This window comes from Artibeus jamaicensis, unplaced genomic scaffold, assembly GCF_021234435.1.
Source record: "Artibeus jamaicensis isolate MK-2021 breed Jamaican fruit bat unplaced genomic scaffold, CSHL_Jam_final contig_490, whole genome shotgun sequence".
Lineage (NCBI taxonomy): Eukaryota > Metazoa > Chordata > Mammalia > Chiroptera > Phyllostomidae > Artibeus > Artibeus jamaicensis.
This window is the reverse complement of record NW_026521861.1, coordinates 17848506-17868636: the sequence shown is the minus strand read 5'-3', so window position 1 is coordinate 17868636 and position 20131 is coordinate 17848506. Positions and strand designations below refer to the sequence as shown.

The 20131-nt window shown below is 54.6% G+C and overlaps 1 protein-coding gene across 2 annotated transcripts in view; it reads left to right on the top strand.

Moving 5' to 3' along the window:
* The first annotated feature begins 663 nt into the window (after positions 1–663).
* CPXM2 (carboxypeptidase X, M14 family member 2) overlaps positions 664–20131 on the top strand; it is an 82645-nt gene continuing 63177 nt past the window's right edge. Inside the window, exons 1-2 of one of the 2 annotated variants that reach the window (XM_037159205.2) lie at positions 664–1116; positions 10995–11093. In XM_037159205.2, the coding sequence (XP_037015100.2) occupies positions 804–1116; positions 10995–11093 (412 nt within the window). In that variant the 5' untranslated portion in view covers positions 664–803. The remainder of the gene's footprint in view (positions 1117–10994; positions 11094–20131) is intronic. The other variant, XM_037159206.2, reaches the window with a different exon arrangement.

The following is a 20131-nucleotide window of genomic DNA, read 5'->3' as shown; positions in this document are numbered from 1 at the left end:
CCAAGGGCAGCAGGTACCCTCTCAAAAGGTGGTGAGCTCCCTCCCTGCCTCACTTGGGCTGCTCTGGGCAGGGGAGGTTCTGTGGATGAACCAGTCACCTGCCCAGGCCAGCCGAGGATAACTCTACTTTTTCACTTTTCAGTCGCACAGAGTCACCGTCTGGGATGGGAGCAGGGACCTTGCAGAGTCACTAGGCCTTGGCCTGGGGATGCTTTGCTCCTCTGAACCCTGGTGACCACGTGTCTGAGGACTTCCTTCCATCCCAGTGCCTGCAATAGGATCAGGGTCAAGTTGAGTGGAAGAGTGTAGACCAGTGGAAAATGCATGTCTGGTCTAGGTTTCCAGCTTCAATTTGCTTAAGGACCTGGGTGAATCCTTTCTCATCTCTGGTCACAGTTCTGCAGCCCCTAAAACAAAAGGGTGGAACACATTTACTTCCAGAGGGGAATTCCTTTGCCTCTCTGGGAAGCTGTGCCCAGCAGGGCAGCTAATGACGTGTGCGGGTGCCAGTCAGGAGAAGTTTGGAGAGAGTTATTGGGATGGACGTGGCTCCGATACCTGCCTCCCAGGGCCAGCCACTGCAGAGTTGGCGCAGTTGGCCGGGATAGGGAGGGAAGAAGGAAGGGCGGGGCCGGCCCCCCTGCACCCGCCCTTGGCCCAGCCCAGCCCAGCGGGCCGGTCACACGCACGAGGCCAGCCTGCTGCCTCCTGCGCTTAGTGCGTTGCTCTGCAGGGTCTAAGCCACAGCCCGCCCGCTGCTCCCAGCCACAGCGACCCTGCCCAGGGCGCAGGGCGGATTGGGCATGGCCCGCCGGGGGGCCGCCGCACTGGCGCTGGCCCTCCTGCTCCTGGAGGTGGCGCTGGCCGGAGTGGGGGCTCAGGGAGCAGCCCTAGAGAACCCTGACTACTACGTGCAGGAGATCTGGAGCCAGGAGCACTACTACGCGCGCCCGGAGCCGGAGCCCGAGTCTGAGTCCTTCTCGCCGCTGCTGCCGGCGGGGGCGGAGGAGGGGGCGCGGGAGCGGCGCCTGCCGGAGCCCAGGCCGCCCAAGAAGGCGACCAAGCCCAAGAAAGCTTCTAAGAGGGAGAAGTTGGTTCCGGAGACGCCTCCAGCAGGTAAGTAACTTTCCGCGCTAGGGCGGTCGGAGGGGACGCCCGTGGCTCTCCCGGCGCGGCCAGCTGAGTCTGGGGGATCAGCTGGCTTCCTTGTCCGTGAGTCTAAGACAAGAGACCCCCATCACCCTCCTCATGGCTTCCCCCGCCCCCGCCTTTCTAGAGAGTGTCCTGTGCACCCCGCCGGCCCCTTGGAGCTCCCCGGAACCTCAACCCGGGGGCACCCCATCAGGCAGAAACAGAGCTGTGCAGGGGGAAGCTGCCTGGGCACCACTTGTGCCAAGTTTGAACTGCGCTGAGCAAAGGATCCCTCTGCCAGACACTCCTCCTCCTCTGCCTAGTTCTCAGTCTTCCTGCGGGTGTTTTCTGGAGAGTGAGTTTTGGGTTTGGGGATGTGAAGGGTTGGTGTGCTTTGGCACAGTGGCCTTCCGGAGGTGGCTCAACAGTGGGCCTTGACCCAGCCAGGGTCCCCTCAGCCTCCTCCCCATCTCCTGCTTTCTCTGGGCCCCTTAAATCTTCTGCCCACTTCCGGCAGCCTCAGGCTGCAGCCGGACCCTGATGCCCCCCCAACCCTGGGTGTAGAGGGCAAGTTGAGGACGCAGGGAAAGGCCTGCTGCCCTGGCAGCCTGGGTTGCTGTGTGTTCCATCCTTCTCTCCACCCTCCTGGAACCCACCCCCAGTTTCTGCCTGCCTTGTCTCAGGGAAGTGACTTCCCCTATGTTTCTCACACTCCCTGGGAAGGGGACTTTCTCTTAGTCGGTCCAAATGTTCTTTGCTCAGATCGCAAAGGGCTTCTGTCCTAGTATTTCAGGATTGTGGAGCCGCGTGGTGACAGCCTTCCCTGAAAGGAGACCCCTGCCCGTGGCACCTTACACGGCTCCTGGCATGGGAGGAATCGCGGTCATTTGGTTAAATTGTTCGTGAAAGTCTGCAGTGAAGCAGGGGGAAGGGGTGGAGCTGGGGGGTGGGCAGCCCCTTGGCGGGTGCTCTAGGCTGGGGGGGCGCTGCCTGCCATATCTCAGTTTTAGGCAGCTCTGTGAATCAGCAGGCAGTTCGGTGAGCTGTGCAACCCTGGACAGAACCATCGGGAACTCCCAACGTTTTCTGCAGAATTATAAAAATTAAGGATTAGAAACGCCACAGTGGACTAGAACTGGGAAGAGACGCTCGTGTCCACAGAACACCTGCCAGGACTCTGTCAGGAGCTGCATGTATCACTGTCTCATTTGATTCTTCAGTGGCCCATCGGGGCGGACACTCTCGCTGTTGTTACAGAGCAGGATGCTAAGGCTCCGACTGTGTGGAAAGTTGCTCAGCGTCACTCGCTTGCTTGGGAAATTCGAAAGCCCTTCTCTTGCGGTTTTCAACTCAAGGCCTTTGTTGTTGTTGTTGTTGTTTGGTGGTCTAAACCAAATTTGAACGTGTTTTTATTTATTTATATTTAGAGAGAGGGGAATGGACGGAGAAAGAGAGGGAGAGGAACATCGATGTATGAGAGGTACATTAATTGGTTGCCTCTTTCATGCCCCCAACTGGTGTCCTGGCCCACAACCCAGGCATGTGCCCTGACTGGGAATTGAATTGGTGACTTTTTGGTTCACAGGCCAGTGTTTCAATCCACTGAAGCCACACCAGCCAGGCCGTGTGTCTTTTTTTTGAGTATTTATTTTAGTGGAAGACACATGTATTAGGTGCTGGTATTTACTGGGGATGGCGGGGGTGAGGGGGTGGGAAGAAGCCCCAGACTGAGGGTCTGAGGACGGTACTTAACACCCGGGCCTGGGGCTGGGCCTCGGCTGAGGCCTCTCAGCCTCTTCGTCTGCAAGTGGGAAGACTAGGCCTGCTACCTCACTACTTTGCTAATCGTTCTAGCAGCTTTTCAACAAAACCTCCCAGTGGGCCAAGGCATGACTGTGCTAGTCTTCTGTGAGCCGTCTGTTTATTCCAAGGTCTTTACCCAGAACCTGCTCTACACGGGGCACCGGGTGAGGCCCCAGGGGTAGGAAGCAAGCCGGCCCTGCCCCCGCCCTCCTGGAACACAAGTTGGGGGACTGAGACAGGTATTGGCGGGTGCGCTGAGAGCCGGGTCGCTGATCCCCAAACTGTCAGCAGGCCCTTGAGAATTCCAGGCTCGGCTCAGAGACTGAGCTTGGGCCTCCCGGGAGGGCTGCCTCCAGGCCTGGCACATTCCCAGTGGGCTGCGTGGGGCTGGTTAAAGCCCCCCCAACTCTGCCAAGCAAAGTGTGACATGGATCACAGACTGTCAACTTCTGTCCTTTGTTGGGGGGTGGTGTGCTTGGCCAGCACAGTCCTTCACCCTGGACCCCAAGTGGGAGAGACCGGTTTGAGAATGACCTTGACTGAGGGGGTCAGTGACAGTTCTGTGCCATGCGACTGTGGTGAGAGAAATCATTTTCTTCCCACTCTACGTGGTGGCTCGATGCACGTCCTGTTCACGATGTAAGAGCCGCAGTCACCTCGGCATCGGACCATTTCAGAAGCAGCTGTCACAGTGTCTTGGGGAGGCACTTATTCATGGAGGAAGAAGACACAGCGGGGTGCTCAGTGTGAAGGAGCCTCAGGCCCCGCCCCGCTGGGCGGGCGGCGCACGCCAGTGTCAGGAGCCATCGAGGCACCGAGGCAGACGCGGGAGGTCAGACTCGGAGGTGAATGAGTGGAACACGCATCACTAATTCAAAAGCCTATCGTGTGCTTTGTCTTTGCAGATGATATTTTCCAGATACTCCTTGTCTTTTTTTTCTTTAAGATTTTATTCACTTATTTTTAGAGAGAGGGGAAGGGAGGGAAAAGATAGGGAGAGAAACATCGATTGGCTGCCTCTTGCGTGCCCCCAACTAGAGACCTGGCCTGCCACCCAGGCAGGTCCCCTGACCTAGAACCGAACCTGGGACCTTTCAGTTTTTGGGACGATGCTCAACCTGCCGAACCACACCAGTTGGGGCCGGGTAGTCCTTGTCTTGCGTGAAGGTGGGGCTCAAGGGAAGGTGGAAGGCAAGTGTTCTGCGTGTCAGGGGTTTTCCTTCGTTTCGCAGGAAGTTTGACCTAAGGAGCCAGGGCCTGCGGATCTGACTGCGGGGTGAGCTTTGGCTGCTCTCTCGCGCCCCAGCGGAGATTTGCTGTGGGTGTCGGCACCGGCCTGGAACAGCTGAATCTCTGGTTAGTGGAGAGCGGTGCCTTTTCCAGGAGCGGCTGGTGGACCACCAGAGAAGTAGCGCTGTGATATCCTGAGAAGTCTTGAATCTTTAAAAACTTCTCTCTTTATTTTGAAATAATTATAGACTCACAGGAAACTGTGGAAACAGTGCTGTGAGTCCTGTGTACCTGTCACCCAGCTGCCCCCAGTGACAATGCTTGAGCACAGGGTCCCTCCGCCTGGGCAGCGATAACGTTTTGGGCTGTGGGTGCTGAGGGGCTGTCCCACGCATTGTAGGATGTTTAGCAGCATGCCTGTCCTTGACTTGCTAGACGCCAGCAGTACACACCCCCCGATGTGACACTGTCTCTAGACAGAAGTCCCCAGCGGGTTGAGAATCACTGCTGCATACAGTATCAGAACCAGGATGTTCACATGGCTTCAATATCATTAACCGGATCACGTGCCCCATATTCCACCAGTCTTTACGCATGCTTGTGTGTGTGCACGTGTGTGTGCGAGTGTTCGTGTGGTTCTCTGCAGTCTTACTGCACAGACAGATGTGTGGAACCCCCTGCCTCTGTCAGGACCCAGAGCCATGAGGTCCTTTTCTGGGACCGAGTGGGACTCAGTGTCACATGGTGTCTCAGGTCCTCATTGTGAACACCACTTCCATCCCAGAATTTTAGAGGTTGTAGGGAACCCAGAGGTCAGCGAATCTTGTTGTCTGCGAGATTCGAGCAGCGGTTTACTCGGTTTCCGATGACACCCTTCTCCCCACGGGCTCTGCTCACGCCCGGGGAATGGCACCGATGGCCAGAACTCACAGGGGCCCGACTTCCTGCTTCTCTCTGATCCCAGGTGGCCAGCTGTTCCTCAAAGAATCCAGTACTTTCTGGACACCCAGGGCTGGAATACTCTGGGACCCAGCGAGTGAGGCTTAGGTCCCCACTTTTCATCAGCCAGGGGTGAAGAGTAGGTAAGGGACCACATTTCGGGCATGCCCGTGGGCTTGGGTGTACTTACTTTGCATGTCATCTCCAAGTTGGTGACCTTGGTTTGCGGCCATACTATTTTTAGAGAATAAAATGGAATGGCGAAGCACATCGTGGCTACATATCTCACCATTTCTTTCTCAAGCGGCCGTAGAAACAGGTTAATAAGTCCCTGAAGAGGCGATTTGAAGATCGTCTTTTTTGTCCCTCCTCCTTGAGCCTTGAGTTGGAAGTAGACTAAGTTACAGAGCCTTTACCTTTTGGGTTTTTACCTGTCAGTTGCTCTCCTTGAGGATGGGGCAGTGGCTAATGCACTCCTTTGAGTGCATGCATTTCCGCAGCTCATCTGTGGTCCTGGTCTTGAGTTCCCAGGGGTGGGATCTGCGGACGTGGGCAGCCGGCCACATCTGTTTGTATGTCTGTGCCCAGGATTTGCCAGTTTGCATTTTGTGCTGTGCTGTGCCCCAGCCCTCGGGGCAATCACTGAAGACTTGCTGTCTGAGCATGCTCGGTTGTAAACAAAGCCCTTTCTGTGTGTGTGTGCCCCGAGCCAGTTTCTGGAAAGAACTTTCCTCCTCAGCCTTTCTCTGCGCTCTCAGGGTGTCTCGCTTCCCCAGGCCTTTGATGGACACCTCTCTCTATGGGCCAAGGGCTAGGAGAGTGTGCTGGTGAGCATCCCTGTGTGTATTCTAACAGCAATCTCAGTGCGCTCAGCGCACGCAAACAAGGAGCAAGAAATCTCTGTATCACGATACTGCATGCTCGCTTGAAGAAAGTCTAAAGTGTTTTGTTCAGATAAACTCCCTACAACATTTCCAGGGAAAGGATGTTTTATAAACAAGGTTATTTCATGTCCATCAGCAAATAGCTTTCAAGAGAACACCTCTCCTTCTAAAATGTTCTCCAAAGTCAGCTGTTCATGCTGGCAGACCCCCCTGCCTGTGCCTGAGGGTCCGGAATCCGGGCTTGCTGGCTAATGGAGGGGGGACCCTCGGTGTTTGGGAAAGCTGGGTTGGAGGCTGAAGTTCTTAGAAGTAGTTTCCCATGCGCCTCGAGCATCCGTGGCTGTCAGGTCTCACTGTGAGCGATGCCTTCAGTGCCTGGACAAGGGCAGCCTGGGCCCTTGTACTTTTGAGGTGAGGTCTCTGCTACATGTCCGCAGGGGCCAGGGAACCTCGCTGTCAGGCTTGGAGTTTCCAGCCCTGGCTCTGCCCTCGGTGACCTTCCCAGATCCTTGCCACCAGAGCTTCCCCTCTGGGATTGTGAAACCCATGAAACCGGTGTGTCTTTGGATGACCTCCGGAAGGGCTGGTGTCTGTAACTGGATGGCATCCAGTCCGCTGCGCATCCAGGCACCTGTCTCGGCCCCGGGCACTAGGATGGCTGCAGTGTTACCAAACACCTTCGAATGTTAATTGAGACTTGAATGCCACAGGTGTTTGTGGGCTAGTCAGTCTGTGCATGGCAGGTGCAGGTGTTTGGCAGAGTTTGTTCGGGATTCAGAGAGAGCGGGGGTCAGATTTGGCTCTGCCGCCTACGGGCACATGTGACTTCTCCAAGTGTCAGGCTCCTCACCGGGACACGGGAATGGTAATAAGCCAGGCTTCCCGGTGCGAGCTTAGCTGGGGCACCAAGCAGACTCCCAGCCTTTGGAGGGACAGTTCACGGGCACTTTCTGTTCAGTTTCCAAGAGTCCCAGAGGGTCCTGCTCGACACGCGGCCTGGGTCATTGGCGTTTCCTCCTGTGCACCCCTGTCCCTTCCCTTCTTCTTGAAGGTCACATCCCACAGATCCTCCTGGACCAAGGCCTTGTCTCGGGCTCTTTCCCAGCTGAACCCAAACTGAGACAGGCAAAATACCAACCGTGCCCTACACCGTCCCCAGCACACCCCATCTGCTGCTGTTACGGTCGTGAGTATTTCTTTAAAGAGTTCCTTACTTGGCTGCAAGTTAGGAAGATGGCTATGGCTGCATAGAGGCTGGGAGTGACTATCCCTCACGTCCTGGGACCCTGATGGAGACCAAGCCTTCTGCACAAAAGCTGGCCCAGAGGAGGGCAGAGGCTGATGGGGAAGACACAGGTGAAGAGGCAGGAAGGGCTTTTGATTGACTGGTGGTTGGTTGGCTGGTTGGTTGATTGGTTGGTTGGTTGAGTTTGTCTAGCCCTAGGGAAAGACTTAGAAAATTGCACTGGTCCCCCCATCTCCACCCCAGACTATCCACGGCACTGAGTAGCAGAAGTGAGTGCCTCCTTTAGACACTTAGACTCCCTTCGGAATGCACCTAGTCCCCGGGGAGCCTGTTTCTGAGGGAGCTGGACAGTCTGAGAAGGGACAAGGACACAGGCCGTTCCCTCCCCACACCCTGGCCCCTCGCCTGACACCCAGCGGAGCTCGCGTGTGTAGCCACCACTGTGTGGGGTTTTCACATCCATCTGCAGCGACCTGCAGGGTCTCCTGGGCAAGGCTCTCTGCAGGTGTGCGTGGGTGGCGGCACTTTAGAAAGCTGTCATCATTGTCTGTTTCGATGCCCTGAGGCTGCATTTCTGGGGTGCTCCCGAGAACCCCTTTGCGTGGGGCAAGGCCTCCCTCCTATGTGGGAGCTCAGGGCTCTGGACTGGGCCCTTCAGAAGAGGGAATGCAGAAGCCGTCGGGCTGGAATTTCCTGGGGAAAATGAAAATATGCAGGAAAGAATTTTTCAATTTCTGGGGTTTGCTACTGTAAGCTCCTTGTATAGAGAGGGAAAAAATTATTTCCTATCAATCAAGAAGCATTCTGTTTATCACCGCAGACCAAAATAGAACCTGGGGCCCACATGGGCAATTCCGTTTTGCTGCTTTTAAGGAATTCAGTTCTGTCATGCAGCCCAGATGGAGACGTCGATTTAATTCTGGCTCCTTCTCTGTGTGCTATTTCCACTTTACTCTCGTCTTTCATCTGGACAGACCATCTGTAGCTTTTCTTGCGGTGAGAGAGGAAGGGGCCTGGACGCGGAGTCAGGCTCCAGCTGTGCCTGGCTCTGTCAGCGACCTGGGGTGGGTCTCTTCCCCCTCCGAGCCTCAGCGTCCCTGCCTGTAAAATAACATTCAGAGTAAGCTTCCCACCCTCAGTGGGCGCTTGCCAAGATCGAATGTTATAATTGATGGGAACGTGCCCGGCGAATTGGGAAGCACCCTGCACGTGTCGGCTGATGTTTCTCAGCAGCTGCACGGTGCTCTGGGCTGTGAGAGGCCCCACAGTAGCGTCGCCGATGAAAGGACGGAAGCCGTCTTCTGTTCACGGCACTCGGGCCCTGCCCGAAGCGTTGGCACGTGCTGTGTGTTGTTTGTTTCCTCCCTGTCACTGTCGCCGAGGCAGGTGTTTCATGTCCTCGTTTCCTGATGTGGGGACGGGGCATGGAGAGGTGGAGGGTCCCTGAGGACACATTGTGGTCCGTGCAGTGGCAGACCCTCGTGTAGACCCTGAGGCCTGTGCGGCACCTGGAGCTTGGGAAGGTGGCTAGGCCCTGCCTGGTGTCGCTGCCCCTTGGCCACAACCTTCAGTGCTCCTGTCCCCCTGGCCCCACATGGTGTCCCCTGGAGAATCCACCTGTCAGGGTTGTAGCACATGTGTGCGCATCTGGACCTTTCTTGGATCCCTGAGCGGAGCAGAGACGTTTTGGTCATGGGCGTGGATTGGGGTGGGGGAGGGGCGGCTGCAGGTGGCGAAGGGGCTGGCTTCTCCACCATCACTCCCCCCCGGCTGTGGAGGCTGCAGAGAGGTGGCCTTGGCAGAGAGGTCACTCGACGAATGGCCAACTTCTGGGGAGGGTTGGGGTGATGGAGCATTCTTTCCCACAGCACCAGCCTTTCCTCACATGTTTGGTAAAACTGTTCCCCCCTTGAAGTTTTATCTTTCTGCCAAGTCAGAATCCACGTTCGCTGGAGTTATGGCCGTGGTTTTGGCAAACAGCCGAGGGCTCACAGATCCTTTCAGAAGAAGCCACCTTCCGAGGTCACTGCCTGTGACGCTTCTACCCACAGAAGGGACACAAGTGCCCGGTGGCATCGGGCCGATGTCACACACATCCAGCGGGGCAGCCTCTCCCCTCTGGCCTTTCTGGGTGTTTGCTTTATTGATGGCCTTGACCTGAGGGGAATGCTTCATTTTGCGACTTCTTAGCCCCCATGAAAAATGAGAGACCCTTCCAGCAGGCGCCACCCACGAATACGGTGGAGGGGAGAGGGCCCCAAGCTGAGCCCAGCGTGCCCTTCGATGTTTCTGAAGATTTAAGTTTTTCTCAATAATTTTTTTTGTTTTCATGATTGTGGAACAATCAGAAATGATTTCATTAGTTGGCACAATCCAGTTTTGGTATTTCAACTTGCTTTATAAAGTCCAGACTAAATGTTTTTCTCCACAGATCTACCCTCCTCCTGTTTTTAACTGTTTGGTTATTGAGTGACTCCCTCCCTCCCTCCCTCCCTCCTTCCTTCCTTCCTCAAGCCAGTTCTCTCCTAGGTTCTGGAGACAGAGCAGTGAGCACAGTCAGACGTAGTTTCCCCCACGAACAGGCTGCCATGTGTTGCGCATGTGCGGTGGTGCCACACAGCACAGGTGCGAAGAGCCCCATGGTGGGCCTGCTGGCACCCCTCCCGGGCCCTCTCTCTTGCAGGTGCCCCCCTCTGGGCGGGCCTGGGCCTGGCCTGGGGTCTTGGCTGTGACGACTCACAGCTGCCTCCATCTCTGGAGCATTGTCCCCAGAAGATGACAGGTCCCACTCCTCAATGGGTTGGTCTGTGGCCAGAGCTACCCAGCAGTAGAAAAACAGCCCCTTGTCCCCAGTGAGGATGGGGGGCCCTGCAGTGGGCTGGTCCTGCTCCCGAGGGAGCAGGTTGAGTCGGAGGTCAGCTGAGAATACAGCCTTTTGAGCCCTTTCCTCCACGGCCCCCACTCCCTCCTCCCCTTGCCCCTGGGAGCCCTCCCTCAGTGGCCACCTGCACCTGATCCCCTGCGTCAGCCTCTGCTTAGGGGGCCTCATGACCTAAGGCAGGTGCTGTGGGGGTGTCAGAGGAGGCCTGGACTCAGGAGAGGAGTGCAGGAAAGCCTTCTCCAGCTGGGAGTTCCAGCTGATTAGCGGCTCAGCAGGAGGTAATTAGGTGGAGGTGAGGGAAGGCCACTGGGAGGAGGAAGAGCACACAGCAAGGTCTGGGGGGAAGGAAACACCCACCTAAGGCTGAGAGGAGGCCAGTGGTCCCGGAGCAGAGGGAGAAGGAGCAGGTGCGGGAAGAAGCTGCAGCAGGCGGGCTTCCTAGGGGCCCACGAGGAGTCCCACCCCGAGTCCCCAGGTACCCAGCAGGCCAGGGCCAGGGAGGGGGTGGGTGGGAGAAGCCCTGCCCAAGGGAAATGCTAGGTCGGGGGTCCGAATTCCAAGTTCCAGCTCCATGTTATCATCACTCCCTGGGTCCCAGGGAGGGTCCCAGGCACAATAACCACAGCGCCATCTGCAGTCTCAGAATAGGAACGGCCCACACGTGTACATGGTTTATAAGGGTGGGCTTATTTTCCTGGGTCCGCACGAGACCGTGCCGCCTCTCCTTTAACCGGGAGCGCCTCAGCATCCCAGGCACCTCACTGGGGACGGGGGACCCAGAGGCGGGGACGGCTGCTCTGTGGAAGACGGCTGAGTCCTCACCGTCCTGGGGCAACTGTGACATGTGTGGAGCAAAGGCATTCCTCTCTTTCTTTTTTAGGTAAAAATAGCAACAGAAAAGGCGTGAGAGGCAAGAGCTCTGAGCGGGCTGCCAATGATGATCACAGCGTCCCCGTGGCCCAGGGTGAAGTCAGAGAGGGTAAGTGAGGCCCCGTGGAGAGCCGCGCCCCGTCCCGAGCCGCCACCCACTGACCGGCACGCTGCACATTCCCACGTGGGGCTGCCTGGAGTGGGGGTGAGAGTCCTCCCAGACGCTCTATCTTCTGCAGCTGCCCAGTAAACTATCAGCCAGATTTCCCCATCATCTCTGAATGCGGCAGAGCTCCTGGGTACCTTCCCCGCCGCCCCCAGCCTGTCTCCCCGAAGACACAATCGTTTACTTGTTCCAGGGGCCTCACGGCTGCCCCGGCCTTGGCTGTGCGCACTTACCTCCCAGCCAGGCCCAGCGGCCTCTGGGCTCGGAGAGCAAGTCTACCTCCGTGGCACGAGATGCCTGTCTTGGCATCTCACTGCCATGTGAAAATGCCGGTCCTTCAATTACTTACCTATCTTAGGACGGTTGAAGCCATTAGTTCTAGACTCACGGGCGAACTCTGGCCCGCGAGTGATAGCCATTGCTATTGTTAACTCTCACCGTCACTAATATTTATCTCTATTACTCAGAGGTTTTCAAAGGGTGAGCCACAAGAATTTTTAAAGCATGCCATGGCTGACTCAGGGGCACTGACCTCTTTTCCCTTAGATGGTCAAATTAATAAAAAAGACAACAGCCAGCGGGGCAGTAGCCATCCTGGTGTGAATGTCCTGTCCTGATCCATAAATGCACAGGTCGTATAACAGAGTTGCGTCTTATTGGTCATTCCGCATAATCAGGTGGTGTCTGATTGGTTAACTCTTGTATATACAAGTACAGGCACCTGATGTTTAAAAAAGTCACTTTGGAGCAAAAAGAGTAGGTAATTATTAGCATTGTTTTGTAAAGCAATCAAAATTATAACTATTTTTTGGGTCAAATCGGCAAAAACAGAATCTATTTTCTGGTGCGCGGCAGGATTTTAGGAATTGGGTTCTGTGTGCCACGGTGTGAAGACGGTTGGAAAGCGACGCTCCGCACCGTGGGATCTAGGACCCACTTCCGCTCACGCCAGGAGCGGTGACCGTGTATTTCTCACGTACGCTCTCGGTAGCTGCCTGGCACCAGGCCTCCTATTTGGACACCTCCCGCTGCTCCTCTGAGTGTTGCGGGTATTGTTACCACCATTGCTGTTACATCATCATCCGTATTTTACAGATGGGGAGGGTTCACCTTGGCGCTATGAGTCCCTCGCCTTGGCCATGCAGTGTGTAAGTGGCAAACCGGGGATATGATCCCAAGATTTTCTGACTCTAGACTTTCTCCTTAGCAGTACCACTGCTTAAAACAAAAAGAGCAGTTTGCAAGTTTGCATTTACAGAAGCAGGACCCTTCAGGCTGCCACTCGAGCCCATAAGCTGTGTCACAGTTGATAGTTACTAGGGGGACTGCACGTGCCCTGAGGTACAAGGTAACGATTCGGGGCTGCGTCTCTAACCAAGAACTCGCCGTCCAAGCAGTCCTGCGTAGGACTATGAGTGTCTCGTGAAACAGAAGAGGGGGTTCAGCAAAAGTGAACCTCTGCGGTCAGTTGACAAACGGGAAAGCTCCTCTGTCTCCACGTGGGCAGATGTGTCCTGTGCCGGGGCCCCCGAGAGGACGCACGCATCAGGAGGGAGTGCCGTGGGCCCCTGAGATGCTGGGGCTGTGTTGCTATGTCTCATCATGGGTGCTCATGGGACCCCTCAGCACGGGTGGGCCCTGGCATGGATTTCTGTCCCCTTGTCCCAGCAGACCGATGAAACGCCAGCTGTTCTTCCGGATCACAAATGCTAAAGCCGCGTTCAGAGATCTCTCTGGGTTCCTGCTGCCATCAGATACGGGCCTGAGGGTTCTTCTCTGTCTTGTTAATTCTTAAGTGCGTTTCAACGTATTTAAAAATATTTTGTCCAAATTCTTTTAAGTGACTTTGGCAGGAGGATTGGATTGAATTATCTTATAGTTCATCGTCACCAGAATTAGAAGTTGTTGGAGCTTCAGGAGGCATTTTCAGAAAGATGTTTCCAGGCCCATTTCTCTACACGTAGAAACACACGCACACACACAGGCACAGGAAGGTCTGAACTGGCCTCCTGTTCTGCCACGAGTGCTCTTTCCCACCCCCACACTGGCCCACTCAAGATTGTTTCCCTGACCTTGACCTCCAAGCTCTGGCTGAATGGGCTGGGATCACTGGTCTCAAAGGTGGCCGTTATGGCTCGGATTCACTGAGTGCCCTAGAAGGGACTTTGGCCTGGGAAACCTCTTTCCATTGCTCTTCTACGAAACCAGAATTGGGGACAGCCCCGGAGGGAAGGGAAGCTGTGGAGGTCCCCGACATGCACATGTGCAGGGAGGAGAGATCCTGGCTGTGGAGGTGCTCATCACGGGGGCAGGGGGCAAAGCGGTGAGGACTTGGGCCTGGGGCCAGGCGGGGTGCCTGTGGGGTGGTGCTGGGCAGCCCAGGTCCCAGGCTGGGTGGCACGGGGCCCAGGTTGTGCAGTAGGGTCCTCTCGGGAGCCTGTGTTTCTCCTCCTCTGTGTCTCCTAGGCTGCACTGGAGGGCCTTGCTGGAGATGCAGCAGAATGAAGGGGTTGGGGTGGTGGGTGGAACTGATGTCACCTACATTGTGTGCAAGGTGGCATTTTATTCAGAGAGACAGGTGGAAGAGATGTGACCAGCATGTGTCCAGTGTGACAGATGGAGCAGGTGTCACCTGCATGTGTCCAAAGTGGCAGGTGGAGCAGATGTTATTTGCTCCCTTTTCCAGGTGGTGGGAGGTACAGATATTAAGCACACTGAGCTCTGTGGGTGGATGGCCACAGAGGGCTATGTCAGAGGTGGACGTCACCCCTGGGGAACTTTCACCTTGAGGGACAGGCTATGTCCCTGGCTGTCTTTATGACCAAGGTGCAGTGTCAACTGTGGCCAGGAACCAGAACAGTAGCACATCTTGGATGTTGTTCTGTAATGGTGCACTTGGCTGAATTGTTGGTCTAGGCCTTCACCTTTCCCTATGTGCACACCCTTTGCTGCACAGCTTCTCGGTTCCCTTCACAAAAGGGGAAAGCCCTTGACTTTGGGCTGGTCCATGTCCCTTGTTGAGGCCATTATATTAAGACAGAGTGACAAGGTGAAGTGACAAGATGCCCTCTGAGCCAAGGGCGTAAGAGGCTTTGCTTGTTTCCATTAATTCCTTGTGCCTCTGCCCTTTCAATGAAAAGAATGTGGGCCACTGGGCCAAGGGGGCTGTGAGACGAGTAGAGCAGATAGTCCCCAACCTGCAGCCAGGGGTTTCCCACTGAGCCCAGCCGGTCTGTAGACCGCTAAGAAGTACTTGCTTCTCGTGTGCCACTGAGAGTTCATGCTTGCTTCTTACACAGCAGTAGCTGACTAATACAATGAGGATAAAGAAGATCCTTAGTTTTTTAAATGGTTACTTGGCATTCAATTAAAGGCATGTTCTAGAATTTATCTAATTGCCTGGCGATGGGCTTTTAGGTCGTTCCCAGTATTTTCCTGCCATACACAGCGTTGCAGTGACATGACCCCATGCCTGTGTTGGTGGCCGGGGGTTGACTGCACAGTGATTCCCCACTCGGCATTCAGAGCCTGCTGTGATTGGACTCCTCTCTGGCCTCTGCCTCCTTTCCCCCCAGCCACACAGAGGCTTGTTTCTCACATGTCCTCTGCTGAAGACATGGCTCACGTGTTTCCTCCACAGCAAACTGAACAGGCGTCTGAGTTGGTGATGCAGAGAATAGCTTTGGGTCACACCCTGCCCTCCAAGGCTGTGAGACTCTGAGCTGCTACCTCTCTATGCCTCAGTTTCCTTCTCTGGAGAGTGGGGATAATAGCCCTTTCCAGGGTTCTTTTGAACACTAAATAATGTCTGCAGAGTGTGGCACACACAGCTTACAGTCAGCCCTCAGCAGGCATTGGACGTGATATTTGCTTGCTATGTGGGGACTTTTTGTGCCTTAGTTATAGGAGTTGACGGACATTTTTCAAGGGTCAGATCATAGATAGTACATGTCTTAATGGCCAAGAAGCAAAAATCAAGGCTATTAAGAAGATATTTAAATAACTATTTAAACTGCAACCACTAAAACATTATAAAAACCATTCTTAAATGGTGAGTCATACAAACACAGATGGTGGCCTGGATTTGGCCCTCACATGGGCTGTGGCTGGTGAGCTCCTGCCTTAGAACTTCAGGCTTCTGCAAATGCTTCCTCCAGGAAGCCTGCCCCGATTGCCTCTCTTTTTCTTTCCTGTATGACTTCCTCATGGTCCCCACCTTATCCTCGCTCACATCACAGTGATTTTTAGGTATGTCTGTTCTGTCCTGGGAGGCTATGAATGCTGAAGAGCAGGGCCCATGTCTGATCCATCTCAGAATATGCCCAGCGTTGGTAGTGGCACTTGATAAGAACAGCAAACTTGTTTCCTGAGCACCTGCCCTGTGCCGGAACTAGTCTTCTGGGGTGCAGACTGGGTGTCCCAAGAGTATTCAGCCTGACTAGATAGCAGGGCTAACCCCCACATGACATGGTCTGTGACCCAGAGGGAGAAAGCCTGATTTCTGGCTATGATGAAAGTCAGTGGTTTTCCCTAAGCCGTACCCAGTGGTGAGGGGAACTTCTCAGTTCTCCTGCTTCATGCCTGGACTGGATGAGGCCTCAGTGGGGTACTCTGCTTGGGGCTTGGCCTGCTCTGTGTGTGTGTGTGTGTGTGTGTGTGTGTGTGTGTGTGTGTGTGACTTGAGGCTTTTCCTCCGAGCCCTTTGGAGTCTCTCCCCATTGCTGCACAGCCAGATGTTCTCAGGGCCCAGCTCGGTCTTCCCTCTGACATCTGGCACAGCTGTTGGGGGTCCTGGTGCAAACTCCAGACTCCTGATTCAGGAGGGGGAGTGGCTGATGGAACCTGGCAGACGCGGTGATAAATGACCACATCTGCTAGTCAGACTTCTTTGGAAGTGAGGGGAGGTGAGGGGCAGGGCCAGGACAGGGCCACACCCTCTTGGACAGAACTTGGGGAGAGAGCCTGAGGAGCGCCTATCCAGGAAAGCCGAGGGCTCCCCCACTTGCTGTTTTCAGTCTCTGAAATGAACCCTCTGCCTTGTAAGCCTTTTCTAGCCTTGCTTTACAATTTGGAGAGGTTTATTTTGGGCCCCGGGCTCACTGCTGCTTGCAGGAGGCTCCACTGAGTGATTATCAAAGCCAGTAGGGCTGCATGGTGTCCTGGCTCCACAGGCCTCGGTCCAAGGCCACGGCCACAGTCTACTTGGTGGCATAGAAATGCCTTCCAGACAAGGGGCTGGGGTGGGGGGACAGACCTCCGATGGGCTCAGCAGTGCCCCTGGGTGCTTCTACAAGGCTCCGTTCATTTCTGTCACTCAGTTGTCCCCAAGTATGGCTCTGGTCGCAAGGTCATAGGCGTGCATTTGCAGAGGAGGAGTTCAGTGCTTCAGCTCCTCTGAGTCATCTCCTGCTCTTGGGTTTTGTCCTGGTGACACCCTGACTGTCTGCTGTCCCTCTGCCCAGTGCTTCTGTCACCAGACCTTTTTTATTCTACGTGGCTGGCCCCGGGATGGGTTTAGCAGAAAGCCCAATTTGCTACATCATACCCTGAAACTTTAAAAAAATATTTTTTCTAACCTGTTGAGGTGGAAGTTGTTCTAAAGTAGATTTTTTTTCCCTTGGCTTTCATGAAACATTTTGACTGTGAAAGAAGTGAATGCACCTTGTAGAATATTCAGAAGATGTAGAAAAACACAAAGGAGAAAATACAACAAATCCACAGTCTCATCTTCCGGAGACAGCCGTGGCCAACACCTTGGAGTCTGCCTCTCCAGCCACCCCCTGCGTGTGTACGTGCGTGTGTACGCGTGTTCATGTTCATTTACAAGAGCTCTTGCTGTGTGAAGGATTAGGGGCCTCTGTGTATTGTGTCGCTGTTGCTGTATCGCGCGGTTACCAGGCCTGGAGTCACACTGAGTTGAGTTCAAAGCCCAGTGTCCCGCTTACTAGCTGTGTGAACTTAGGCATATAATTTAACCTCTTTGTTCCTCAATATTCTCCGATATGAAACAGAGATAATAATAGGAGATACTCCTAGGACTGCGGTAAATATTAGCTAAGGCGCCCTGCACATTGAACAGTGGCTGTTACGTGATAAATGCTCAGGAAAGGTTAGCTCTGGTTTGTTAAGGTCCCACTGACCGAGCTTCCCAGCAGCCCTGCGTGGGAGTTCTTTATTAGGTAATAAACAGTGCAGGTGTTTCGTGGACATGGGAAACTTCATGAAAATGGTGAGCCAGTTAATGAGGTTGGAGAAATGCTCTTTCAAACCAATAATTCCTTCCTGAGGGGCTTCATAAGCAATACAAGGGGGGACCCAAAAACCCCTGAAATTTATTTATAAAAAATTGTGTATTTATTCTACATGCTTAAATTTCAGTCACCTTCAAAGGAGTCTCCATCTGGTGCAATACACCTTTTGAGACTTTTTTCCCGCTGCTCAAAATAGTTTTTGAATTAGTCAATTTTGATGCCTTTTAGTGCTTGTGCTGTTTTTTGTTTCACCTCTTCCTTGTCGGCAAAACTTTTCCCTTTGAGGACTTTTTTTTTTCATCCAGGGAAACAAAAAACATTTGCTCAGGGCAAGATCGGGGTAATAAGGCAGGTGGGGCACGGGAATCATGCTGTTTTTGGTCAAAAACTGCTGAACACTCAGTGTGGTGCGGGCAGGTGCGCTCATAAATCACCCATCATGAAATGGGCAAATGCATCGAAAGAGCCTTCAAAAAAATTCCCTGAAGCCAAACACAGCCTCTCACAACAACGCCAGCTGGCACCCGGATCCAGATGGGTTCCTAGACACTCACCAAGGGGGAGCCTGTACCACAAGGGGTCCACCCTCCAGAAGATAATTCCAGACTTTGGGGGATCCCCCCCATATGTAAGAACAATTAACTTTCCATGGTGATGCAGACATAGTGATTATCAGGTATATTGGCTCGTAATACAAATTCACTCATAAATCAGGAAAAGTCGATCGGACTTTGGACATTCAATGGTGACAACTCTCCACTGCTGCCCTGTGACCTGCGCAGTGTGGCTTGTACGTTTTTCAGGCTGGGGCGGGTGGGGTGAGAGGCGTGTATGTGGGGGGAGGAAGTCTCGTGAGGCTTTTCAAACGAGGCTGCCACCGATCTGCAGGAAGAGACAGATGAGGGGCGCCAGCCCCTTCTGCGGGTCTCAGAAGCCTCACCGGGGAGCTTTACACCAGGGCCAGGGTGCCGCTGCAGCCCTGTCAATCAGAGCCCGCGGGGAGGGGTCTGGCTATCTTTTTTCTAAGTTTCCCAGGGCGTTGTGACGTTGGGCAGGGTGGGAACTGCTGCGTGGCAGAGGCCAATGGTGCTGGTGACGTCAGAAGGGTTTTCTTGGGAGGGGTGTGAAGGCGCTTTCTGGGGGCGATTAGATGAAGGCTGAGATCAGCTCCTTTCCCAAGACCCCGAGTGAGGCCCCGCTCTGGGGAGCCGGTGACCTCTGAGGCCAGCCCAGAACCACTGGACACACAGTCCCCAGTGCGCCAGGAAGCTGCCTCCACACTCTCATTGATCAAAGGGAATGTCAAGTTCAGAAAGGTGAAGGAAGGAATGTCGTGAGTCAGAGCTACTCGACTTGGAGGCGACAACGAAAGCTTAAAGTTGAGGATGGCTGTGAGCCCGTCCCTGGCGGGGCTCTGGAAGCCTTGGAGAATTCTTTCCTCCGTTGCCAGCGGAGATGGTGGCAGGCCCGCCGGCCTGGGCTCTGTGCTGGCCTCTGCCAACTGGAGACGCCTGGGCCGGCTCCCCTTCCTTCCCCTGCTGGGGCCCCCCACACCCCACGCAGCCCGCATTTGTATCACATGCTTGAGTTTTCAAGTCAAACAGAGGCGGCATAAAGCCGGCGCCTGGGATTTTATGCCACGCTCGATTTTCAAATTCTCCCTCGGACACCTAGTAGCGTTGTAACTCTGGGTGAGCCCCGGGGTGAGTCTTCGTTTGCTCTGGGTAGGATGGCCTCTCATGGTCGTGTGAAGATGAAAATGGCCTCAGAGGGCCTGGCTCAGGGTAGGGGCCTGCACGTTCACCCGGTTGCTCCCCAAATCGCTATCCTTTAAAAATCCTTCTAATGACCTGGCTCTCATGACAGCTTCCCGTGACAGCTTCCCGTGACACCTTAGGTGTGTCGGGTGGGGGTTCGGATCGAAGCTCCGGATGTAGAATTACAGTCCGAACACCGTATTCTTGCTTTGCCCTGCGTTGTGAAGATCTCTACGACACAGGCGCCGCGGTGCCACACCCATTTTGCGAGCTGGCTGCCGTGGGAGTATGTTAGCAGGGGACGGGTCAACTGCTGTGTGTGTGCGCTTGTGTGTGGCGGAAGGGGGCACAGGAGGAGGCCCGGGCCTGGGAAACGGTGTCTGCGCAGCACAGGGTGTCCTGACTTTAGGGGGAGAGCAGGGTCATCTTGGACAGCCGTCACTCTCTGGCCTGCATGTTATGGCTCATCTCCAGTCTCTAATCAGATCTTCCTGAAGTGTCCCCTTCATAATTCCTTTTCATGTTCGTACCCACATGCATCTCAGATGAGTCTTTTTCTCTTAGAGACAATAGAACCTTGATTTGCTGGTAAAGAGTGGAAGCGCTTTGGTCCAGCTGTCCTGCGGGGCACCTGGGGGCTGCTGTTTGGACAGGCTGCCCTGGCGCTGAGTCCTCGCTGAGTCCCTGCCATGGTGGCTTCAGCAGAGCAGCCAGGCAGGGGACTCAAAAGATGGAGGAGCGGCCCAGAGCCAGGACGGGTGTCCCATTGCCTTCAAGTGCACTCTAAGCCTAGTAAGTAGTGCCGCCATTGACACTATAACCTTGCTTATCATGCAAACATATTGCAGTTCCAACAAGGGTCCTGCTGGAGTCTGGCCCCGTTACTTTCCAATGGTGGAAATTGACATTAAACTTGAAAACATGCATTTCTCCTCCATTTACTTGAGCCTCAAGGCAGTGCCCCATCTTCCTC